The sequence below is a fragment of the Eucyclogobius newberryi genome, unplaced genomic scaffold (assembly GCF_026437365.1).
Source record: "Eucyclogobius newberryi isolate DKJ021-1_F unplaced genomic scaffold, fEucNew1.0.hap1 SCAF_49, whole genome shotgun sequence".
In the NCBI taxonomy this organism is placed as follows: Eukaryota; Metazoa; Chordata; class Actinopteri; order Gobiiformes; family Gobiidae; genus Eucyclogobius; species Eucyclogobius newberryi.
The window spans coordinates 543,860-567,799 of NW_027316156.1; the positions used below are offsets into that span (position 1 = coordinate 543,860).

The 23,940-nt window shown below is 40.8% G+C and overlaps 1 protein-coding gene across 3 annotated transcripts in view; it reads left to right on the plus strand.

Annotated features, from left to right (window-relative positions):
- LOC140380581 (unconventional myosin-VI-like) overlaps positions 1-23,940 on the plus strand; it is a 153,439-nt gene that overhangs the window by 118,958 nt on the left and 10,541 nt on the right. For all 3 annotated transcript variants that reach the window (XM_072464446.1, XM_072464447.1, XM_072464448.1), the window contains one exon: positions 1,668-1,771. In XM_072464446.1, the coding sequence (XP_072320547.1) occupies positions 1,668-1,771 (104 nt within the window). The remainder of the gene's footprint in view (positions 1-1,667; positions 1,772-23,940) is intronic.

Genomic DNA, 23,940 nt, shown 5'->3' on the forward strand with positions numbered 1-23,940 from the left:
TGACCTCATGAACTGTGATGACCTCATGAACTGATGACCTCATGAACTGTGATGACCTCATGAACTGATGACCTCATGAACTGATGACCTCATGAACTGATGACCTCATGAACTGAGATGACCTCATGAACTGTGATGACCTCATGAACTGATGACCTCATGAACTGTGATGACCTCATGAACTGATGACGACCTCATGAACTGTGATGACCTCATGAACTGTGATGACCTCATGAACTGATGACCTCATGAACTGATGACCTCATGAACTGATGACCTCATGAACTGTGATGACCTCATGAACTGATGACCTCATGAACTGATGACCTCATGAACTGTGATGACCTCATGAACTGATGACCTCATGAACTGATGACCTCATGAACTGATGACCTCATGAACTGTGATGACCTCATGAACTGATGACCTCATGAACTGAGATGACCTCATGAACTGATGACCTCATGAACTGTGATGACCTCATGAACTGATGACCTCATGAACTGTGATGACCTCATGAACTGATGACCTCATGAACTGATGACCTCATGAACTGATGACCTCATGAACTGATGACCTCATGAACTGAGATGACCTCATGAACTGTGATGACCTCATGAACTGATGACCTCATGAACTGTGATGACCTCATGAACTGATGACGACCTCATGAACTGTGATGACCTCATGAACTGTGATGACCTCATGAACTGATGACCTCATGAACTGATGACCTCATGAACTGTGATGACCTCATGAACTGATGACCTCATGAACTGATGACCTCATGAACTGTGATGACCTCATGAACTGATGACCTCATGAACTGATGACCTCATGAACTGATGACCTCATGAACTGATGACCTCATGAACTGATGACCTCATGAACTGTGATGACCTCATGAACTGATGACCTCATGAACTGATGACCTCATGAACTGTGATGACCTCATGAACTGATGACCTCATGAACTGATGACCTCATGAACTGATGACCTCATGAACTGATGACCTCATGAACTGTGATGACCTCATGAACTGATGACCTCATGAACTGAGATGACCTCATGAACTGATGACCTCATGAACTGTGATGACCTCATGAACTGATGACCTCATGAACTGATGACCTCATGAACTGATGACGACCTCATGAACTGTGATGACCTCATGAACTGTGATGACCTCATGAACTGATGACCTCATGAACTGATGACCTCATGAACTGATGACCTCATGAACTGTGATGACCTCATGAACTGATGACCTCATGAACTGATGACCTCATGAACTGTGATGACCTCATGAACTGATGACCTCATGAACTGATGACCTCATGAACTGATGACCTCATGAACTGATGACCTCATGAACTGATGACGTTGCACAAACACGATGGTCTGAGATGATGTCACCGCCATAAAACAACAACAACAACAACAACAACAACATTGTCGTCAAACTTTCAGGACCAAATAAGATTTAAAAAGCTCCAATATTTTATTTTTTTAAAGCAAAAAAAATCAACCAAAATGTGGAATTCTTCTAAAGTCTAAACTTCTTTGTGCTTAAACTCCTCCTCCGTCGCCCTGCCTCTGACTCCGCCCCTGACTCCGCCCCCTGTCCCAGTGTCCTCTCTGGTAAAGTGTGTGTGTGTGTGTGCAGGGGTCCTCAGGTTCAGGCGTCCAAAGCTGCCGCCGGAACAAAGAAGTACGAACTGAGCAAATGGAAATACGCCGAGCTCCGCGACGCCATCAACACTTCCTGCGGTGAGTCACACCCCTTTTCACTTGTTTCTCCTCTTTTCACTTGTTTCGCTTGTTTCTCCTCTTTTCACTTGTTTCTCCTCTTTTCACTTGTTTCTCCTCTTTTCGCTTGTTTCTCCTCTTTTCGCTTGTTTCTCCTCTTTTCACTTGTTTCTCCTCACATATCGATGCTTCTTGCACTTTTTACAGTGTTTCCTCCTCTTTTCGCTTGTTTCTCCTCTTTTCACTTGTTTCACTTGTTTCTCCTCTTTTCGCTTGTTTCTCCTTTTCACTTGTTTCTCCTTTTCGCTTGTTTCTCCTCACATATCGACGCTTCTTGCTCTTTTCACAATGTTTCCTCCTCTTTTCGCTTGTTTCTCCTCTTTTCGCTTGTTTCTCCTCTTTTCGCTTGTTTCTCCTCTTTTCGCTTGTTTCTCCTCTTTTCACTTGTTTCTCCTCTTTTCACTTGTTTCTCCTTACATATTGACGCTTCTTGCTCTTTTCACAGTGTTCCCTCCTCTTTTCGCTTGTTTCTCCTCTTTTCACTTGTTTCTCCTTTTCGCTTGTTTCTCCTCACATATCGACGCTTCTTGCTCTTTTCACAGTGTTTCCTCCTCTTTTCACTTGTTTCTCCTCTTTTCACTTGTTTCTCCTCTTTTCACTTGTTTCTCCTCTTTTCGCTTGTTTCTCCTCTTTTCGCTTGTTTCTCCTCTTTTCACTTGTTTCTCCTCTTTTCACTTGTTTCTCCTCACATATCGATGCTTCTTGCTCTTTTCGCTTGTTTCTCCTCTTTTCGCTTGTTTCTCCTCTTTTCACTTGTTTCTCCTCTTTTCGCTTGTTTCTCCTCTTTTCGCTTGTTTCTCCTCACATATCGACGCTTCTTGCTCTTTTCACAGTGTTTCCTCTTTTCGCTTGTTTCTCCTCTTTTCGCTTGTTTCTCCTCTTTTCGCTTGTTTCTCCTCTTTTCACTTGTTTCTCCTCTTTTCACTTGTTTCTCCTCTTTTCACTTGTTTCTCCTCACATATCGACGCTTCTTGCTCTTTTCACAGTGTTTCCTCCTCTTTTCACTTGTTTCTCCTCTTTTCACTTGTTTCTCCTCTTTTCACTTGTTTCTCCTCACATATCGACGCTTCTTGCTCTTTTTACAATGTTCCCTCCTCTTTTCGCTTGTTTCTCCTCTTTTCACTTGTTTCTCCTCTTTTCACTTGTTTCTCCTCACATATCGACGCTTCTTGCTCTTTTTACAATGTTCCCTCCTCTTTTCACTTGTTTCTCCTCTTTTCACTTGTTTCTCCTCTTTTCGCTTGTTTCTCCTCACATATTGACGCCTCTTGCTCTTTTCACAGTGTTTCCTCCTCTTTTCACTTGTTTCTCCTCTTTTCACTTGTTTCTCCTCTTTTCACAGTGTTTCCTCCTCTTTTCGCTTGTTTCTCCTCTTTTCACTTGTTTCTCCTCTTTTCACTTGTTTCTCCTCTTTTCACTTGTTTCTCCTCACATATCGACGCTTCTTGCTCTTTTCACAGTGTTTCCTCCTCTTTTCACTTGTTTCTCCTCTTTTCGCTTGTTTCTCCTCTTTTCACTTGTTTCTCCTCTTTTCACTTGTTTCTCCTCTTTTCGCTTGTTTCTCCTCACATATTGACGCCTCTTGCTCTTTTCACAGTGTTTCCTCCTCTTTTCACTTGTTTCCTCCTCTTTTCGCTTGTTTCTCCTCACATATTGACGCCTCTTGCTCTTTTCACAGTGTTTCCTCCTCTTTTCACTTGTTTCTCCTCTTTTCACTTGTTTCTCCTCTTTTCACAGTGTTTCCTCCTCTTTTCGCTTGTTTCTCCTCTTTTCACTTGTTTCTCCTCTTTTCACTTGTTTCTCCTCTTTTCACTTGTTTCTCCTCACATATCGACGCTTCTTGCTCTTTTCACAGTGTTTCCTCCTCTTTTCACTTTTTTCTCCTCTTTTCACTTGTTTCTCCTCTTTTCACTTGTTTCTCCTCTTTTCACTTGTTTCTCCTCTTTTCACTTGTTTCTCCTCACATATCGACGCTTCTTGCTCTTTTTACAATGTTCCCTCTTTTCGCTTGTTTCTCCTCTTTTCACTTGTTTCTCCTCTTTTCACTTGTTTCTCCTCTTTTCGCTTGTTTCTCCTCACATATTGACGCCTCTTGCTCTTTTCACAGTGTTTCCTCCTCTTTTCACTTGTTTCCTCCTCTTTTCGCTTGTTTCTCCTCACATATTGACGCCTCTTGCTCTTTTCACAGTGTTTCCTCCTCTTTTCACTTGTTTCTCCTCACATATCGACGCTTCTTGCTCTTTTTACAATGTTCCCTCTTTTCGCTTGTTTCTCCTCTTTTCACTTGTTTCTCCTCTTTTCACTTGTTTCTCCTCTTTTCACTTGTTTCTCCTCTTTTCACTTGTTTCTCCTCACATATCGACGCTTCTTGCTCTTTTCACAGTGTTTCCTCCTCTTTTCACTTGTTTCTCCTCTTTTCACTTGTTTCTCCTCTTTTCACTTGTTTCTCCTCTTTTCACTTGTTTCTCCTCTTTTCACTTGTTTCTCCTCACATATCGACGCTTCTTGCTCTTTTTACAATGTTCCCTCTTTTCGCTTGTTTCTCCTCTTTTCACTTGTTTCTCCTCTTTTCACTTGTTTCTCCTCTTTTCGCTTGTTTCTCCTCACATATTGACGCCTCTTGCTCTTTTCACAGTGTTTCCTCCTCTTTTCACTTGTTTCCTCCTCTTTTCGCTTGTTTCTCCTCACATATTGACGCCTCTTGCTCTTTTCACAGTGTTTCCTCCTCTTTTCACTTGTTTCTCCTCACATATCGACGCTTCTTGCTCTTTTTACAATGTTCCCTCTTTTCACTTGTTTCTCCTCTTTTCACTTGTGTCTCCTCTTTTCACTTGTTTCTCCTCTTTTCACTTGTTTCTCCTCACATATCGATGCTTCTTGCTCTTTTCGCTTGTTTCTCCTCTTTTCACTTGTTTCTCCTCTTTTCACTTGTTTCTCCTCTTTTCACTTGTTTCTCCTCACATATCGACGCTTCTTGCTCTTTTCACAGTGTTTCCTCCTCTTTTCACTTGTTTCTCCTCTTTTCGCTTGTTTCTCCTCTTTTCACTTGTTTCTCCTCTTTTCACTTGTTTCTCCTCTTTTCGCTTGTTTCTCCTCACATATTGACGCCTCTTGCTCTTTTCACAGTGTTTCCTCCTCTTTTCACTTGTTTCCTCCTCTTTTCGCTTGTTTCTCCTCACATATTGACGCCTCTTGCTCTTTTCACAGTGTTTCCTCCTCTTTTCACTTGTTTCTCCTCTTTTCACTTGTTTCTCCTCTTTTCACAGTGTTTCCTCCTCTTTTCGCTTGTTTCTCCTCTTTTCACTTGTTTCTCCTCTTTTCACTTGTTTCTCCTCTTTTCACTTGTTTCTCCTCACATATCGACGCTTCTTGCTCTTTTCACAGTGTTTCCTCCTCTTTTCACTTGTTTCTCCTCTTTTCACTTGTTTCTCCTCTTTTCACTTGTTTCTCCTCTTTTCACTTGTTTCTCCTCACATATCGACGCTTCTTGCTCTTTTTACAATGTTCCCTCTTTTCGCTTGTTTCTCCTCTTTTCACTTGTTTCTCCTCTTTTCACTTGTTTCTCCTCTTTTCGCTTGTTTCTCCTCACATATTGACGCCTCTTGCTCTTTTCACAGTGTTTCCTCCTCTTTTCACTTGTTTCTCCTCACATATCGACGCTTCTTGCTCTTTTTACAATGTTCCCTCTTTTCGCTTGTTTCTCCTCTTTTCACTTGTTTCTCCTCTTTTCACTTGTTTCTCCTCTTTTCACTTGTTTCTCCTCTTTTCACTTGTTTCTCCTCACATATCGATGCTTCTTGCTCTTTTCGCTTGTTTCTCCTCTTTTCGCTTGTTTCTTCTCTTTTCGCTTGTTTCTCCTCTTTTCACTTGTTTCTCCTCTTTTCGCTTGTTTCTCCTCTTTTCGCTTGTTTCTCCTCACATATCGACGCTTCTTGCTCTTTTTACAGTGTTTCCTCTTTTCGCTTGTTTCTCCTCTTTTCGCTTGTTTCTCCTCTTTTCGCTTGTTTCTCCTCTTTTCACTTGTTTCTCCTCTTTTCACTTGTTTCTCCTCTTTTCACTTGTTTCTCCTCACATATTGACGCCTCTTGCTCTTTTCACAGTGTTTCCTCCTCTTTTCACTTGTTTCTCCTCTTTTCACTTGTTTCTCCTCTTTTCACTTGTTTCTCCTCACATATCGACGCTTCTTGCTCTTTTTACTGTGTTTCCTCCTCTTTTCGCTTGTTTCTCCTCTTTTCACTTGTTTCTCCTCTTTTCGCTTGTTTCTCCTCTTTTCGCTTGTTTCTCCTCTTTTCGCTTGTTTCTCCTCTTTTCGCTTGTTTCTCCTCACATATCGACGCTTCTTGCTCTTTTCACAGTGTTTCCTCCTCTTTTCGCTTGTTTCTCCTCTTTAACTTGTTTCTCCTCTTTTCACTTGTTTCTCCTCACATATCGACGCTTCTTGCTCTTTTTACAGTGTTTCCTCCTCTTTTCGCTTGTTTCTCCTCTTTAACTTGTTTCTCCTCTTTTCACTTGTTTCTCCTCAAATATCGACGCTTCTTGCTCTTTTCACAGTGTTTCCTCCTCTTTTCGCTTGTTTCTCCTCTTTTCACTTGTTTCTCCTCTTTTCGCTTGTTTCTCCTCTTTTCGCTTGTTTCTCCTCTTTTCGCTTGTTTCTCCTCTTTTCGCTTGTTTCTCCTCACATATTGACGCTTCTTGCTCTTTTCACAGTGTTTCCTCCTCTTTTCGCTTGTTTCTCCTCTTTAACTTGTTTCTCCTCTTTTCACTTGTTTCTCCTCACATATCGACGCTTCTTGCTCTTTTCACAGTGTTTCCTCCTCTTTTCACTTGTTTCTCCTCTTTTCACTTGTTTCTCCTCACATATCGACGCTTCTTGCTCTTTTTACAATGTTCCCTCCTCTTTTCGCTTGTTTCTCCTCTTTTCACTTGTTTCTCCTCTTTTCACTTGTTTCTCCTCTTTTCGCTTGTTTCTCCTCACATATTGACGCCTCTTGCTCTTTTCACAGTGTTTCCTCCTCTTTTCACTTGTTTCTCCTCTTTTCACTTGTTTCTCCTCTTTTCACAGTGTTTCCTCCTCTTTTCACTTGTTTCTCCTCTTTTCACTTATTTCTCCTCAAATATCGACGCTTCTTGCTCTTTTCACAGTGTTTCCTCCTCTTTTCGCTTGTTTCTCCTCTTTTCACTTGTTTCTCCTCTTTTCACTTGTTTCTCCTCTTTTCACTTGTTTCTCCTCACATATCGACGCTTCTTGCTCTTTTCAGTGTTTCCTCCTCTTTTCGCTTGTTTCTCTTTTCGCTTGTTTCCCCTCTTTTCGCTTGTTTCTCCTCTTTTCACTTGTTTCTCCTCTTTTCACTTGTTTCTCCTCACATATTGATGCTTCTTGCTCTTTTCACTTGTTTCTCCTCTTTTCACTTGTTTCTCCTCTTTTCACTTGTTTCTCCTCACATATCGACGCTTCTTGCTCTTTTTACAGTGTTTCCTCTCTTCGCTTGTTTCTCCTCTTTTCACTTGTTTCTCCTCTTTTCGCTTGTTTCTCCTCTTTTCGCTTGTTTCTCCTTTTCGCTTGTTTCTCCTCACATATCGACGCTTCTTGCTCTTTTCACAGTGTTTCCTCCTCTTTTCGCTTGTTTCTCCTCTTTAACTTGTTTCTCCTCTTTTCACTTGTTTCTCCTCAAATATCGACGCTTCTTGCTCTTTTCACAGTGTTTCCTCCTCTTTTCGCTTGTTTCTCCTCTTTTCACTTGTTTCTCCTCTTTTCACTTGTTTCTCCTCTTTTCGCTTGTTTCTCCTCTTTTCGCTTGTTTCTCCTCTAACTTGTTTCTCCTCTTTTCACTTGTTTCTCCTCACATATCGACGCTTCTTGCTCTTTTCACAGTGTTTCCTCCTCTTTTCACTTGTTTCCTCCTCTTTTCGCTTGTTTCTCCTCACATATTGACGCCTCTTGCTCTTTTCACAGTGTTTCCTCCTCTTTTCACTTGTTTCTCCTCACATATCGACGCTTCTTGCTCTTTTTACAATGTTCCCTCTTTTCGCTTGTTTCTCCTCTTTTCACTTGTTTCTCCTCTTTTCACTTGTTTCTCCTCTTTTCACTTGTTTCTCCTCTTTTCACTTGTTTCTCCTCACATATCGATGCTTCTTGCTCTTTTCGCTTGTTTCTCCTCTTTTCACTTGTTTCTCCTCTTTTCACTTGTTTCTCCTCTTTTCACTTGTTTCTCCTCACATATCGACGCTTCTTGCTCTTTTCACAGTGTTTCCTCCTCTTTTCACTTGTTTCTCCTCTTTTCGCTTGTTTCTCCTCTTTTCACTTGTTTCTCCTCTTTTCACTTGTTTCTCCTCTTTTCGCTTGTTTCTCCTCACATATTGACGCCTCTTGCTCTTTTCACAGTGTTTCCTCCTCTTTTCACTTGTTTCCTCCTCTTTTCGCTTGTTTCTCCTCACATATTGACGCCTCTTGCTCTTTTCACAGTGTTTCCTCCTCTTTTCACTTGTTTCTCCTCTTTTCACTTGTTTCTCCTCTTTTCACAGTGTTTCCTCCTCTTTTCGCTTGTTTCTCCTCTTTTCACTTGTTTCTCCTCTTTTCACTTGTTTCTCCTCTTTTCACTTGTTTCTCCTCACATATCGACGCTTCTTGCTCTTTTCACAGTGTTTCCTCCTCTTTTCACTTGTTTCTCCTCTTTTCACTTGTTTCTCCTCTTTTCACTTGTTTCTCCTCTTTTCACTTGTTTCTCCTCACATATCGACGCTTCTTGCTCTTTTTACAATGTTCCCTCTTTTCGCTTGTTTCTCCTCTTTTCACTTGTTTCTCCTCTTTTCACTTGTTTCTCCTCTTTTCGCTTGTTTCTCCTCACATATTGACGCCTCTTGCTCTTTTCACAGTGTTTCCTCCTCTTTTCACTTGTTTCTCCTCACATATCGACGCTTCTTGCTCTTTTTACAATGTTCCCTCTTTTCGCTTGTTTCTCCTCTTTTCACTTGTTTCTCCTCTTTTCACTTGTTTCTCCTCTTTTCACTTGTTTCTCCTCTTTTCACTTGTTTCTCCTCACATATCGATGCTTCTTGCTCTTTTCGCTTGTTTCTCCTCTTTTCGCTTGTTTCTTCTCTTTTCGCTTGTTTCTCCTCTTTTCACTTGTTTCTCCTCTTTTCGCTTGTTTCTCCTCTTTTCGCTTGTTTCTCCTCACATATCGACGCTTCTTGCTCTTTTTACAGTGTTTCCTCTTTTCGCTTGTTTCTCCTCTTTTCGCTTGTTTCTCCTCTTTTCGCTTGTTTCTCCTCTTTTCACTTGTTTCTCCTCTTTTCACTTGTTTCTCCTCTTTTCACTTGTTTCTCCTCACATATTGACGCCTCTTGCTCTTTTCACAGTGTTTCCTCCTCTTTTCACTTGTTTCTCCTCTTTTCACTTGTTTCTCCTCTTTTCACTTGTTTCTCCTCACATATCGACGCTTCTTGCTCTTTTTACTGTGTTTCCTCCTCTTTTCGCTTGTTTCTCCTCTTTTCACTTGTTTCTCCTCTTTTCGCTTGTTTCTCCTCTTTTCGCTTGTTTCTCCTCTTTTCGCTTGTTTCTCCTCTTTTCGCTTGTTTCTCCTCACATATCGACGCTTCTTGCTCTTTTCACAGTGTTTCCTCCTCTTTTCGCTTGTTTCTCCTCTTTAACTTGTTTCTCCTCTTTTCACTTGTTTCTCCTCACATATCGACGCTTCTTGCTCTTTTTACAGTGTTTCCTCCTCTTTTCGCTTGTTTCTCCTCTTTAACTTGTTTCTCCTCTTTTCACTTGTTTCTCCTCAAATATCGACGCTTCTTGCTCTTTTCACAGTGTTTCCTCCTCTTTTCGCTTGTTTCTCCTCTTTTCACTTGTTTCTCCTCTTTTCGCTTGTTTCTCCTCTTTTCGCTTGTTTCTCCTCTTTTCGCTTGTTTCTCCTCTTTTCGCTTGTTTCTCCTCACATATTGACGCTTCTTGCTCTTTTCACAGTGTTTCCTCCTCTTTTCGCTTGTTTCTCCTCTTTAACTTGTTTCTCCTCTTTTCACTTGTTTCTCCTCACATATCGACGCTTCTTGCTCTTTTCACAGTGTTTCCTCCTCTTTTCACTTGTTTCTCCTCTTTTCACTTGTTTCTCCTCACATATCGACGCTTCTTGCTCTTTTTACAATGTTCCCTCCTCTTTTCGCTTGTTTCTCCTCTTTTCACTTGTTTCTCCTCTTTTCACTTGTTTCTCCTCTTTTCGCTTGTTTCTCCTCACATATTGACGCCTCTTGCTCTTTTCACAGTGTTTCCTCCTCTTTTCACTTGTTTCTCCTCTTTTCACTTGTTTCTCCTCTTTTCACAGTGTTTCCTCCTCTTTTCACTTGTTTCTCCTCTTTTCACTTATTTCTCCTCAAATATCGACGCTTCTTGCTCTTTTCACAGTGTTTCCTCCTCTTTTCGCTTGTTTCTCCTCTTTTCACTTGTTTCTCCTCTTTTCACTTGTTTCTCCTCTTTTCACTTGTTTCTCCTCACATATCGACGCTTCTTGCTCTTTTCAGTGTTTCCTCCTCTTTTCGCTTGTTTCTCTTTTCGCTTGTTTCCCCTCTTTTCGCTTGTTTCTCCTCTTTTCACTTGTTTCTCCTCTTTTCACTTGTTTCTCCTCACATATTGACGCTTCTTGCTCTTTTCACTTGTTTCTCCTCTTTTCACTTGTTTCTCCTCTTTTCACTTGTTTCTCCTCACATATCGACGCTTCTTGCTCTTTTTACAGTGTTTCCTCTCTTCGCTTGTTTCTCCTCTTTTCACTTGTTTCTCCTCTTTTCGCTTGTTTCTCCTCTTTTCGCTTGTTTCTCCTTTTCGCTTGTTTCTCCTCACATATCGACGCTTCTTGCTCTTTTCACAGTGTTTCCTCCTCTTTTCGCTTGTTTCTCCTCTTTAACTTGTTTCTCCTCTTTTCACTTGTTTCTCCTCAAATATCGACGCTTCTTGCTCTTTTCACAGTGTTTCCTCCTCTTTTCGCTTGTTTCTCCTCTTTTCACTTGTTTCTCCTCTTTTCACTTGTTTCTCCTCTTTTCGCTTGTTTCTCCTCTTTTCGCTTGTTTCTCCTCTTTTCACTTGTTTCTCCTCTTTTCACTTGTTTCTCCTCTTTTCACTTGTTTCTCCTCACATATCGACGCTTCTTGCTCTTTTCACAGTGTTTCCTCCTCTTTTCACTTGTTTCTCCTCTTTTCACTTGTTTCTCCTCTTTTCACTTGTTTCTCCTCACATATCGACGCTTCTTGCTCTTTTTACAATGTTCCCTCTTTTCGCTTGTTTCTCCTCTTTTCACTTGTTTCTCCTCTTTTCACTTGTTTCTCCTCTTTTCGCTTGTTTCTCCTCACATATTGACGCCTCTTGCTCTTTTCACAGTGTTTCCTCCTCTTTTCACTTGTTTCTCCTCACATATCGACGCTTCTTGCTCTTTTTACAATGTTCCCTCTTTTCGCTTGTTTCTCCTCTTTTCACTTGTTTCTCCTCTTTTCACTTGTTTCTCCTCTTTTCACTTGTTTCTCCTCTTTTCACTTGTTTCTCCTCACATATCGATGCTTCTTGCTCTTTTCGCTTGTTTCTCCTCTTTTCGCTTGTTTCTTCTCTTTTCGCTTGTTTCTCCTCTTTTCACTTGTTTCTCCTCTTTTCGCTTGTTTCTCCTCTTTTCGCTTGTTTCTCCTCACATATCGACGCTTCTTGCTCTTTTTACAGTGTTTCCTCTTTTCGCTTGTTTCTCCTCTTTTCGCTTGTTTCTCCTCTTTTCGCTTGTTTCTCCTCTTTTCACTTGTTTCTCCTCTTTTCACTTGTTTCTCCTCTTTTCACTTGTTTCTCCTCACATATCGACGCTTCTTGCTCTTTTTACAATGTTCCCTCCTCTTTTCACTTGTTTCTCTTTTCACTTGTTTCTCCTCTTTTCACTTGTTTCTCCTCTTTTCGCTTGTTTCTCCTCACATATTGACGCCTCTTGCTCTTTTCACAGTGTTTCCTCCTCTTTTCACTTGTTTCTCCTCTTTTCACTTGTTTCTCCTCTTTTCACTTGTTTCTCCTCACATATCGACGCTTCTTGCTCTTTTTACTGTGTTTCCTCCTCTTTTCGCTTGTTTCTCCTCTTTTCACTTGTTTCTCCTCTTTTCGCTTGTTTCTCCTCTTTTCGCTTGTTTCTCCTCTTTTCGCTTGTTTCTCCTCTTTTCGCTTGTTTCTCCTCACATATCGACGCTTCTTGCTCTTTTCACAGTGTTTCCTCCTCTTTTCGCTTGTTTCTCCTCTTTAACTTGTTTCTCCTCTTTTCACTTGTTTCTCCTCACATATCGACGCTTCTTGCTCTTTTTACAGTGTTTCCTCCTCTTTTCGCTTGTTTCTCCTCTTTAACTTGTTTCTCCTCTTTTCACTTGTTTCTCCTCAAATATCGACGCTTCTTGCTCTTTTCACAGTGTTTCCTCCTCTTTTCGCTTGTTTCTCCTCTTTTCACTTGTTTCTCCTCTTTTCGCTTGTTTCTCCTCTTTTCGCTTGTTTCTCCTCTTTTCGCTTGTTTCTCCTCTTTTCGCTTGTTTCTCCTCACATATTGACGCTTCTTGCTCTTTTCACAGTGTTTCCTCCTCTTTTCGCTTGTTTCTCCTCTTTAACTTGTTTCTCCTCTTTTCACTTGTTTCTCCTCACATATCGACGCTTCTTGCTCTTTTTACAGTGTTTCCTCCTCTTTTCGCTTGTTTCTCCTCTTTTCGCTTGTTTCTCCTCTTTTCGCTTGTTTCTCCTCTTTTCACTTGTTTCTCATCTTTTCACAGTGTTTCCTCCTCTTTTCACTTGTTTCTCCTCACATATGACGCTTCTTGCTCTTTTCACAGTGTTCCCTCCTCTTTTCGCTTGTTTCTCCTCTTTTCACTTGTTTCTCCTCTTTTCACTTGTTTCTCCTCACATATCGACGCTTCTTGCTCTTTTCACAGTGTTTCCTCCTCTTTTCACTTGTTTCTCCTCTTTTCACTTGTTTCTCCTCACATATCGACGCTTCTTGCTCTTTTTACAATGTTCCCTCCTCTTTTCGCTTGTTTCTCCTCTTTTCACTTGTTTCTCCTCTTTTCACTTGTTTCTCCTCTTTTCGCTTGTTTCTCCTCACATATTGACGCCTCTTGCTCTTTTCACAGTGTTTCCTCCTCTTTTCACTTGTTTCTCCTCTTTTCACTTGTTTCTCCTCTTTTCACAGTGTTTCCTCCTCTTTTCACTTGTTTCTCCTCTTTTCACTTATTTCTCCTCAAATATCGACGCTTCTTGCTCTTTTCACAGTGTTTCCTCCTCTTTTCGCTTGTTTCTCCTCTTTTCACTTGTTTCTCCTCTTTTCACTTGTTTCTCCTCTTTTCACTTGTTTCTCCTCACATATCGACGCTTCTTGCTCTTTTCAGTGTTTCCTCCTCTTTTCGCTTGTTTCTCTTTTCGCTTGTTTCCCCTTTTCGCTTGTTTCTCCTCTTTTCACTTGTTTCTCCTCTTTTCACTTGTTTCTCCTCACATATTGACGCTTCTTGCTCTTTTCACTTGTTTCTCCTCTTTTCACTTGTTTCTCCTCTTTTCACTTGTTTCTCCTCACATATCGACGCTTCTTGCTCTTTTTACAGTGTTTCCTCTCTTCGCTTGTTTCTCCTCTTTTCACTTGTTTCTCCTCTTTTCGCTTGTTTCTCCTCTTTTCGCTTGTTTCTCCTTTTCGCTTGTTTCTCCTCACATATCGACGCTTCTTGCTCTTTTCACAGTGTTTCCTCCTCTTTTCGCTTGTTTCTCCTCTTTAACTTGTTTCTCCTCTTTTCACTTGTTTCTCCTCAAATATCGACGCTTCTTGCTCTTTTCACAGTGTTTCCTCCTCTTTTCGCTTGTTTCTCCTCTTTTCACTTGTTTCTCCTCTTTTCACTTGTTTCTCCTCTTTTCGCTTGTTTCTCCTCTTTTCGCTTGTTTCTCCTCTAACTTGTTTCTCCTCTTTTCACTTGTTTCTCCTCACATATCGACGCTTCTTGCTCTTTTCACAGTGTTTCCTCCTCTTTTCACTTGTTTCTCCTCTTTTCACTTGTTTCTCCTCTTTTCACTTGTTTCTCCTCTTTTCACTTGTTTCTCCTCACATATCGACGCTTCTTGCTCTTTTCAGTGTTTCCTCCTCTTTTCGCTTGTTTCTCTTTTCGCTTGTTTCCCCTCTTTTCGCTTGTTTCTCCTCTTTTCACTTGTTTCTCCTCTTTTCACTTGTTTCTCCTCACATATTGACGCTTCTTGCTCTTTTTACTGTGTTTCCTCCTCTTTTCGCTTGTTTCTCCTCTTTTCACTTGTTTCTCCTCTTTTCGCTTGTTTCTCCTCTTTTCGCTTGTTTCTCCTTTTCGCTTGTTTCTCCTCACATATCGACGCTTCTTGCTCTTTTCACAGTGTTTCCTCCTCTTTTCGCTTGTTTCTCCTCTTTAACTTGTTTCTCCTCTTTTCACTTGTTTCTCCTCAAATATCGACGCTTCTTGCTCTTTTCACAGTGTTTCCTCCTCTTTTCGCTTGTTTCTCCTCTTTTCACTTGTTACTCCTTTTCGCTTGTTTCTCCTCACATATCGACGCTTCTTGCTCTTTTCACAGTGTTTCCTCCTCTTTTCGCTTGTTTCTCCTCTTTTCACTTGTTTCTCCTCTTTTCACTTGTTTCTCCTCTTTTCGCTTGTTTCTCCTCTTTTCGCTTGTTTCTCCTTTTCGCTTGTTTCTCCTCACATATTGACGCTTCTTGCTCTTTTCACAGTGTTTCCTCCTCTTTTTGCTTGTTTCTCCTCTTTAACTTGTTTCTCCTCTTTTCACTTGTTTCTCCTCAAATATCGACGCTTCTTGCTCTTTTCACAGTGTTTCCTCCTCTTTTCGCTTGTTTCTCCTCTTTTCACTTGTTTCTCCTCTTTTCGCTTGTTTCTCCTCTTTTCGCTTGTTTCTCCTCTTTTCGCTTGTTTCTCCTCACATATTGACGCTTCTTGCTCTTTTCAGTGTTTCCTCCTCTTTTCGCTTGTTTCTCCTCTTTAACTTGTTTCTCCTCTTTTCACTTGTTTCTCCTCACATATCGACGCTTCTTGCTCTTTTTACAGTGTTTCCTCCTCTTTTCGCTTGTTTCTCCTCTTTTCACTTGTTTCTCCTCTTTTCACAGTGTTTCCTCCTCTTTTCACTTGTTTCTCCTCACATATGACGCTTCTTGCTCTTTTCACAGTGTTCCCTCCTCTTTTCGCTTGTTTCTCCTCTTTTCACTTGTTTCTCCTTTTCGCTTGTTTCTCCTCACATATCGACGCTTCTTGCTCTTTTCACAGTGTTTCCTCCTCTTTTCACTTGTTTCTCCTCTTTTCACTTGTTTCTCCTCTTTTCACTTGTTTCTCCTCACATATCGACGCTTCTTGCTCTTTTTACAATGTTCCCTCCTCTTTTCACTTGTTTCTCCTCTTTTCACTTGTTTCTCCTCTTTTCACAGTGTTTCCTCCTCTTTTCACTTGTTTCTCCTCTTTTCACTTGTTTCTCCTCACATATCGATGCTTCTTGCTCTTTTCGCTTGTTTCTCCTCTTTTCGCTTGTTTCTCCTCTTTTCACTTGTTTCTCCTCTTTTCGCTTGTTTCTCCTCTTTTCGCTTGTTTCTCCTCACATATCGACGCTTCTTGCTCTTTTCACAGTGTTTCCTCTTTTCGCTTGTTTCTCCTCTTTTCGCTTGTTTCTCCTCTTTTCGCTTGTTTCTCCTCTTTTCACTTGTTTCTCCTCTTTTCACTTGTTTCTCCTCTTTTCACTTGTTTCTCCTCTTCGCTTGTTTCTCCTCACATATTGACGCCTCTTGCTCTTTTCACAGTGTTTCCTCCTCTTTTCACTTGTTTCCTCCTCTTTTCACTTGTTTCTCCTCTTTTCACTTGTTTCTCCTCACATATCGATGCTTCTTGCTCTTTTCGCTTGTTTCTCCTCTTTTCGCTTGTTTCTCCTCTTTTCGCTTGTTTCTCCTCCTTTCACTTGTTTCTCCTCTTTTCGCTTGTTTCTCCTCTTTTCGCCTGTTTCTCCTCACATATCGACGCTTCTTGCTCTTTTTACAGTGTTTCCTCTTTTCGCTTGTTTCTCCTCTTTTCGCTTGTTTCTCCTCTTTTCACTTGTTTCTCCTCACATATCGACGCTTCTTGCTCTTTTCACAGTGTTTCCTCCTCTTTTCACTTGTTTCTCCTCTTTTCACTTGTTTCTCCTCTTTTCACTTGTTTCTCCTCTTTTCACAGTGTTTCCTCCTCTTTTCACTTGTTTCTCCTCTTTTCACTTATTTCTCCTCAAATATCGACGCTTCTTGCTCTTTTCACAGTGTTTCCTCCTCTTTTCGCTTGTTTCTCCTCTTTTCACTTGTTTCTCCTCTTTTCACTTGTTTCTCCTCTTTTCACTTGTTTCTCCTCACATATCGACGCTTCTTGCTCTTTTCAGTGTTTCCTCCTCTTTTCGCTTGTTTCTCTTTTCGCTTGTTTCCCCTCTTTTCGCTTGTTTCTCCTCTTTTCACTTGTTTCTCCTCTTTTCACTTGTTTCTCCTCACATATTGACGCTTCTTGCTCTTTTCACTTGTTTCTCCTCTTTTCACTTGTTTCTCCTCTTTTCACTTGTTTCTCCTCACATATCGACGCTTCTTGCTCTTTTTACAGTGTTTCCTCTTTTCGCTTGTTTCTCCTCTTTTCACTTGTTTCTCCTCTTTTCATTTGTTTCTCCTCTTTTCACTTGTTTCTCTTCACATATCGACGCTTCTTGCTCTTTTCACAGTGTTTCCTCCTCTTTTCACTTGTTTCTCCTCTTTTCACTTGTTTCTCCTCTTTTCACTTGTTTCTCCTCACATATTGACGCTTCTTGCTCTTTTCACAGTGTTTCCTCCTCTTTTCACTTGTTTCTCCTCAAATATCGACGCTTCTTGCTCTTTTCACAGCGTTTCCTTCTCTTTTCGCTTGTTTCTCCTCTTTTCACTTGTTTCTCCTCTTTTCACTTGTTTCTCCTTTTCGCTTGTTTCTCCTCACATATCGACGCTTCTTGCTCTTTTCACAGTGTTTCCTCCTCTTTTCGCTTGTTTCTCCTCTTTTCACTTGTTTCTCCTCTTTTCACTTGTTTCTCCTTTTCACTTGTTTCTCCTCACATATCGATGCTTCTAGCTCTTTTCACAGTGTTTCCTCCTCTTTTCACTTGTTTCTCCTCTTTTCACTTGTTTCTCCTCTTCGCTTGTTTCTCCTCACATATGACGCTTCTAGCTCTTTTCACAGTGTTTCCTCCTCTTTTCACTTGTTTCTCCTCTTTTCACTTGTTTCTCCTTTTCACTTGTTTCTCCTCACATATCGATGCTTCTTGCTCTTTTCACTTGTTTCTCCTCTTTTCGCTTGTTTCTCCTCTTTTCGCTTGTTTCTCCTCACATATCGACGCTTCTTGCTCTTTTCACAGTGTTTCCTCTTTTCGCTTGTTTCTCCTCTTTTCGCTTGTTTCTCCTCTTTTCGCTTGTTTCTCCTCTTTTCACTTGTTTCTCCTCTTTTCACTTGTTTCTCCTCTTTTCACTTGTTTCTCCTCACATATCGACGCTTCTTGCTCTTTTTACAATGTTCCCTCCTCTTCGCTTGTTTCTCCTCTTTTCACTTGTTTCTCCTCTTTTCACTTGTTTCTCCTCTTCGCTTGTTTCTCCTCACATATTGACGCCTCTTGCTCTTTTCACAGTGTTTCCTCCTCTTTTCACTTGTTTCCTCCTCTTTTCACTTGTTTCTCCTCACATATCGATGCTTCTTGCTCTTTTCGCTTGTTTCTCCTCTTTTCGCTTGTTTCTCCTCTTTTCGCTTGTTTCTCCTCACATATTGACGCTTCTTGCTCTTTTCAGTGTTTCCTCCTCTTTTCGCTTGTTTCTCCTCTTTAACTTGTTTCTCCTCTTTTCACTTGTTTCTCCTCACATATCGACGCTTCTTGCTCTTTTTACAGTGTTTCCTCCTCTTTTCGCTTGTTTCTCCTCTTTTCGCTTGTTTCTCCTCTTTTCACTTGTTTCTCCTTTTCACAGTGTTTCCTCCTCTTTTCACTTGTTTCTCCTCACATATGACGCTTCTTGCTCTTTTCACAGTGTTCCCTCCTCTTTTCGCTTGTTTCTCCTCTTTTCACTTGTTTCTCCTTTTCGCTTGTTTCTCCTCACATATCGACGCTTCTTGCTCTTTTCACAGTGTTTCCTCCTCTTTTCACTTGTTTCTCCTCTTTTCACTTGTTTCTCCTCACATATCGACGCTTCTTGCTCTTTTTACAATGTTCCCTCCTCTTTTCACTTGTTTCTCCTCTTTTCACTTGTTTCTCCTCTTTTCACAGTGTTTCCTCCTCTTTTCACTTGTTTCTCCTCTTTTCACTTGTTTCTCCTCTTTTCACTTGTTTCTCCTCTTTTCACAGTGTTTCCTCCTCTTTTCACTTGTTTCTCCTCTTTTCACTTATTTCTCCTCAAATATCGACGCTTCTTGCTCTTTTCACAGTGTTTCCTCCTCTTTTCGCTTGTTTCTCCTCTTTTCACTTGTTTCTCCTCTTTTCACTTGTTTCTCCTCTTTTCACTTGTTTCTCCTCACATATCGACGCTTCTTGCTCTTTTCAGTGTTTCCTCCTCTTTTCGCTTGTTTCTCTTTTCGCTTGTTTCCCCTCTTTTCGCTTGTTTCTCCTCTTTTCACTTGTTTCTTCTCTTTTCACTTGTTTCTCCTCACATATTGACGCTTCTTGCTCTTTTCACTTGTTTCTCCTCTTTTCACTTGTTTCTCCTCTTTTCACTTGTTTCTCCTCACATATCGACGCTTCTTGCTCTTTTTACAGTGTTTCCTCTTTTCGCTTGTTTCTCCTCTTTTCACTTGTTTCTCCTCTTTTCATTTGTTTCTCCTCTTTTCACTTGTTTCTCTTCACATATCGACGCTTCTTGCTCTTTTCACAGTGTTTCCTCCTCTTTTCACTTGTTTCTCCTCTTTTCACTTGTTTCTCCTCTTTTCACTTGTTTCTCCTCACATATTGACGCTTCTTGCTCTTTTCACAGTGTTTCCTCCTCTTTTCACTTGTTTCTCCTCAAATATCGACGCTTCTTGCTCTTTTCACAGCGTTTCCTTCTCTTTTCGCTTGTTTCTCCTCTTTTCACTTGTTTCTCCTCTTTTCACTTGTTTCTCCTTTTCGCTTGTTTCTCCTCACATATCGACGCTTCTTGCTCTTTTCACAGTGTTTCCTCCTCTTTTCGCTTGTTTCTCCTCTTTTCACTTGTTTCTCCTCTTTTCACTTGTTTCTCCTTTTCACTTGTTTCTCCTCACATATCGATGCTTCTAGCTCTTTTCACAGTGTTTCCTCCTCTTTTCACTTGTTTCTCCTCTTTTCACTTGTTTCTCCTCTTCGCTTGTTTCTCCTCACATATGACGCTTCTAGCTCTTTTCACAGTGTTTCCTCCTCTTTTCACTTGTTTCTCCTCTTTTCACTTGTTTCTCCTTTTCACTTGTTTCTCCTCACATATCGATGCTTCTTGCTCTTTTCACTTGTTTCTCCTCTTTTCGCTTGTTTCTCCTCTTTTCGCTTGTTTCTCCTCACATATCGACGCTTCCTGCTCTTTTCACAGTGTTTCCTCTTTTCGCTTGTTTCTCCTCTTTTCGCTTGTTTCTCCTCTTTTCACTTGTTTCTCCTCTTTTCACTTGTTTCTCCTCTTTTCACTTGTTTCTCCTCACATATCGACGCTTCTTGCTCTTTTTACAATGTTCCCTCCTCTTCGCTTGTTTCTCCTCTTTTCACTTGTTTCTCCTCTTTTCACTTGTTTCTCCTCTTCGCTTGTTTCTCCTCACATATTGACGCCTCTTGCTCTTTTCACAGTGTTTCCTCCTCTTTTCACTTGTTTCCTCCTCTTTTCACTTGTTTCTCCTCTTTTCACTTGTTTCTCCTCACATATCGATGCTTCTTGCTCTTTTCGCTTGTTTCTCCTCTTTTCGCTTGTTTCTCCTCTTTTCGCTTGTTTCTCCTCCTTTCACTTGTTTCTCCTCTTTTCGCTTGTTTCTCCTCTTTTCGCTTGTTTCTCCTCACATATCGACGCTTCTTGCTCTTTTTACAGTGTTTCCTCTTTTCGCTTGTTTCTCCTCTTTTCGCTTGTTTCTCCTCTTTTCGCTTGTTTCTCCTCTTTTCACTTGTTTCTCCTCTTTTCACTTGTTTCTCCTCACATATCGACGCTTCTTGCTCTTTTCACAGTGTTTCCTCCTCTTTTCACTTGTTTCTCCTCTTTTCACTTGTTTCTCCTCTTTTCACTTGTTTCTCCTCTTTTCACAGTGTTTCCTCCTCTTTTCACTTGTTTCTCCTCTTTTCACTTATTTCTCCTCAAATATCGACGCTTCTTGCTCTTTTCACAGTGTTTCCTCCTCTTTTCGCTTGTTTCTCCTCTTTTCACTTGTTTCTCCTCTTTTCACTTGTTTCTCCTCTTTTCACTTGTTTCTCCTCACATATCGACGCTTCTTGCTCTTTTCAGTGTTTCCTCCTCTTTTCGCTTGTTTCTCTTTTCGCTTGTTTCCCCTCTTTTCGCTTGTTTCTCCTCTTTTCACTTGTTTCTCCTCTTTTCACTTGTTTCTCCTCACATATTGACGCTTCTTGCTCTTTTCACTTGTTTCTCCTCTTTTCACTTGTTTCTTCTCTTTTCACTTGTTTCTCCTCACATATCGACGCTTCTTGCTCTTTTTACAGTGTTTCCTCTTTTCGCTTGTTTCTCCTCTTTTCACTTGTTTCTCCTCTTTTCATTTGTTTCTCCTCTTTTCACTTGTTTCTCTTCACATATCGACGCTTCTTGCTCTTTTCACAGTGTTTCCTCCTCTTTTCACTTGTTTCTCCTCTTTTCACTTGTTTCTCCTCTTTTCACTTGTTTCTCCTCACATATTGACGCTTCTTGCTCTTTTCACAGTGTTTCCTCCTCTTTTCACTTGTTTCTCCTCAAATATCGACGCTTCTTGCTTTTTTCACAGCGTTTCCTCCTCTTTTCGCTTGTTTCTCCTCTTTTCACTTGTTTCTCCTCTTTTCACTTGTTTCTCCTTTTCGCTTGTTTCTCCTCACATATCGACGCTTCTTGCTCTTTTCACAGTGTTTCCTCCTCTTTTCGCTTGTTTCTCCTCTTTTCACTTGTTTCTCCTCTTTTCACTTGTTTCTCCTTTTCACTTGTTTCTCCTCACATATTGACGCTTCTTGCTCTTTTCACAGTCTTTCCTCCTCTTTTCACTTGTTTCTCCTCAAATATCGACGCTTCTTGCTCTTTTCACAGTGTTTCCTCCTCTTTTCACTTGTTTCTCCTCTTTTCACTTGTTTCTCCTCTTCGCTTGTTTCTCCTCACTTATGACGCTTCTAGCTCTTTTCACAGTGTTTCCTCCTCTTTTCACTTGTTTCTCCTTTTCACTTGTTTCTCCTCACATATCGATACTTCTTGCTCTTTTCGCTTGTTTCTCCTCTTTTCACTTGTTTCTCCTCACATATCGATGCTTTTTGCTCTTTTCACTTGTTTCTCCTCTTTTCACAGTGTTTCCTCCTCTTTTCACTTGTTTCTCCTCTTTTCACTTGTTTCTCCTCAAATATCGACGCTTCTTGCTCTTTTTACTGTGTTTCCTCCTCTTTTCGCTTGTTTCTCCTCTTTTCACTTGTTTCTCCTCTTTTCGCTTGTTTCTCCTCTTTTCGCTTGTTTCTCCTTTTCGCTTGTTTCTCCTCTTTTCACTTGTTTCTCCTCTTTTCACTTGTTTCTCCTCTTTTCACTTGTTTCTCCTCTTCGCTTGTTTCTCCTCACATATGACGCTTCTAGCTCTTTTCACAGTGTTTCCTCCTCTTTTCACTTGTTTCTCCTCTTTTCACTTGTTTCTCCTTTTCACTTGTTTCTCCTCACATATCGATGCTTCTTGCTCTTTTCACTTGTTTCTCCTCTTTTCGCTTGTTTCTCCTCTTTTCGCTTGTTTCTCCTCACATATCGACGCTTCCTGCTCTTTTCACAGTGTTTCCTCTTTTCGCTTGTTTCTCCTCTTTTCGCTTGTTTCTCCTCTTTTCACTTGTTTCTCCTCTTTTCACTTGTTTCTCCTCTTTTCACTTGTTTCTCCTCACATATCGACGCTTCTTGCTCTTTTTACAATGTTCCCTCCTCTTCGCTTGTTTCTCCTCTTTTCACTTGTTTCTCCTCTTTTCACTTGTTTCTCCTCTTCGCTTGTTTCTCCTCACATATTGACGCCTCTTGCTCTTTTCACAGTGTTTCCTCCTCTTTTCACTTGTTTCCTCCTCTTTTCACTTGTTTCTCCTCTTTTCACTTGTTTCTCCTCACATATCGATGCTTCTTGCTCTTTTCGCTTGTTTCTCCTCTTTTCGCTTGTTTCTCCTCTTTTCGCTTGTTTCTCCTCCTTTCACTTGTTTCTCCTCTTTTCGCTTGTTTCTCCTCTTTTCGCTTGTTTCTCCTCACATATCGACGCTTCTTGCTCTTTTTACAGTGTTTCCTCTTTTCGCTTGTTTCTCCTCTTTTCGCTTGTTTCTCCTCTTTTCGCTTGTTTCTCCTCTTTTCACTTGTTTCTCCTCTTTTCACTTGTTTCTCCTCACATATCGACGCTTCTTGCTCTTTTCACAGTGTTTCCTCCTCTTTTCACTTGTTTCTCCTCTTTTCACTTGTTTCTCCTCTTTTCACTTGTTTCTCCTCTTTTCACAGTGTTTCCTCCTCTTTTCACTTGTTTCTCCTCTTTTCACTTATTTCTCCTCAAATATCGACGCTTCTTGCTCTTTTCACAGTGTTTCCTCCTCTTTTCGCTTGTTTCTCCTCTTTTCACTTGTTTCTCCTCTTTTCACTTGTTTCTCCTCTTTTCACTTGTTTCTCCTCACATATCGACGCTTCTTGCTCTTTTCAGTGTTTCCTCCTCTTTTCGCTTGTTTCTCTTTTCGCTTGTTTCCCCTCTTTTCGCTTGTTTCTCCTCTTTTCACTTGTTTCTCCTCTTTTCACTTGTTTCTCCTCACATATTGACGCTTCTTGCTCTTTTCACTTGTTTCTCCTCTTTTCACTTGTTTCTCCTCTTTTCACTTGTTTCTCCTCACATATCGACGCTTCTTGCTCTTTTTACAGTGTTTCCTCTTTTCGCTTGTTTCTCCTCTTTTCACTTGTTTCTCCTCTTTTCATTTGTTTCTCCTCTTTTCACTTGTTTCTCTTCACATATCGACGCTTCTTGCTCTTTTCACAGTGTTTCCTCCTCTTTTCACTTGTTTCTCCTCTTTTCACTTGTTTCTCCTCTTTTCACTTGTTTCTCCTCACATATTGACGCTTCTTGCTCTTTTCACAGTGTTTCCTCCTCTTTTCACTTGTTTCTCCTCAAATATCGACGCTTCTTGCTTTTTTCACAGCGTTTCCTCCTCTTTTCGCTTGTTTCTCCTCTTTTCACTTGTTTCTCCTCTTTTCACTTGTTTCTCCTTTTCGCTTGTTTCTCCTCACATATCGACGCTTCTTGCTCTTTTCACAGTGTTTCCTCCTCTTTTCGCTTGTTTCTCCTCTTTTCACTTGTTTCTCCTCTTTTCACTTGTTTCTCCTTTTCACTTGTTTCTCCTCACATATTGACGCTTCTTGCTCTTTTCACAGTCTTTCCTCCTCTTTTCACTTGTTTCTCCTCAAATATCGACGCTTCTTGCTCTTTTCACAGTGTTTCCTCCTCTTTTCACTTGTTTCTCCTCTTTTCACTTGTTTCTCCTCTTCGCTTGTTTCTCCTCACTTATGACGCTTCTAGCTCTTTTCACAGTGTTTCCTCCTCTTTTCACTTGTTTCTCCTTTTCACTTGTTTCTCCTCACATATCGATACTTCTTGCTCTTTTCGCTTGTTTCTCCTCTTTTCACTTGTTTCTCCTCACATATCGATGCTTTTTGCTCTTTTCACTTGTTTCTCCTCTTTTCACAGTGTTTCCTCCTCTTTTCACTTGTTTCTCCTCTTTTCACTTGTTTCTCCTCAAATATCGACGCTTCTTGCTCTTTTTACTGTGTTTCCTCCTCTTTTCGCTTGTTTCTCCTCTTTTCACTTGTTTCTCCTCTTTTCGCTTGTTTCTCCTCTTTTCGCTTGTTTCTCCTTTTCGCTTGTTTCTCCTCTTTTCACTTGTTTCTCCTCTTTTCACTTGTTTCTCCTCAAATATCGATGCTTCTTGCTCTTTTTACTGTGTTTCCTCCTCTTTTCGCTTG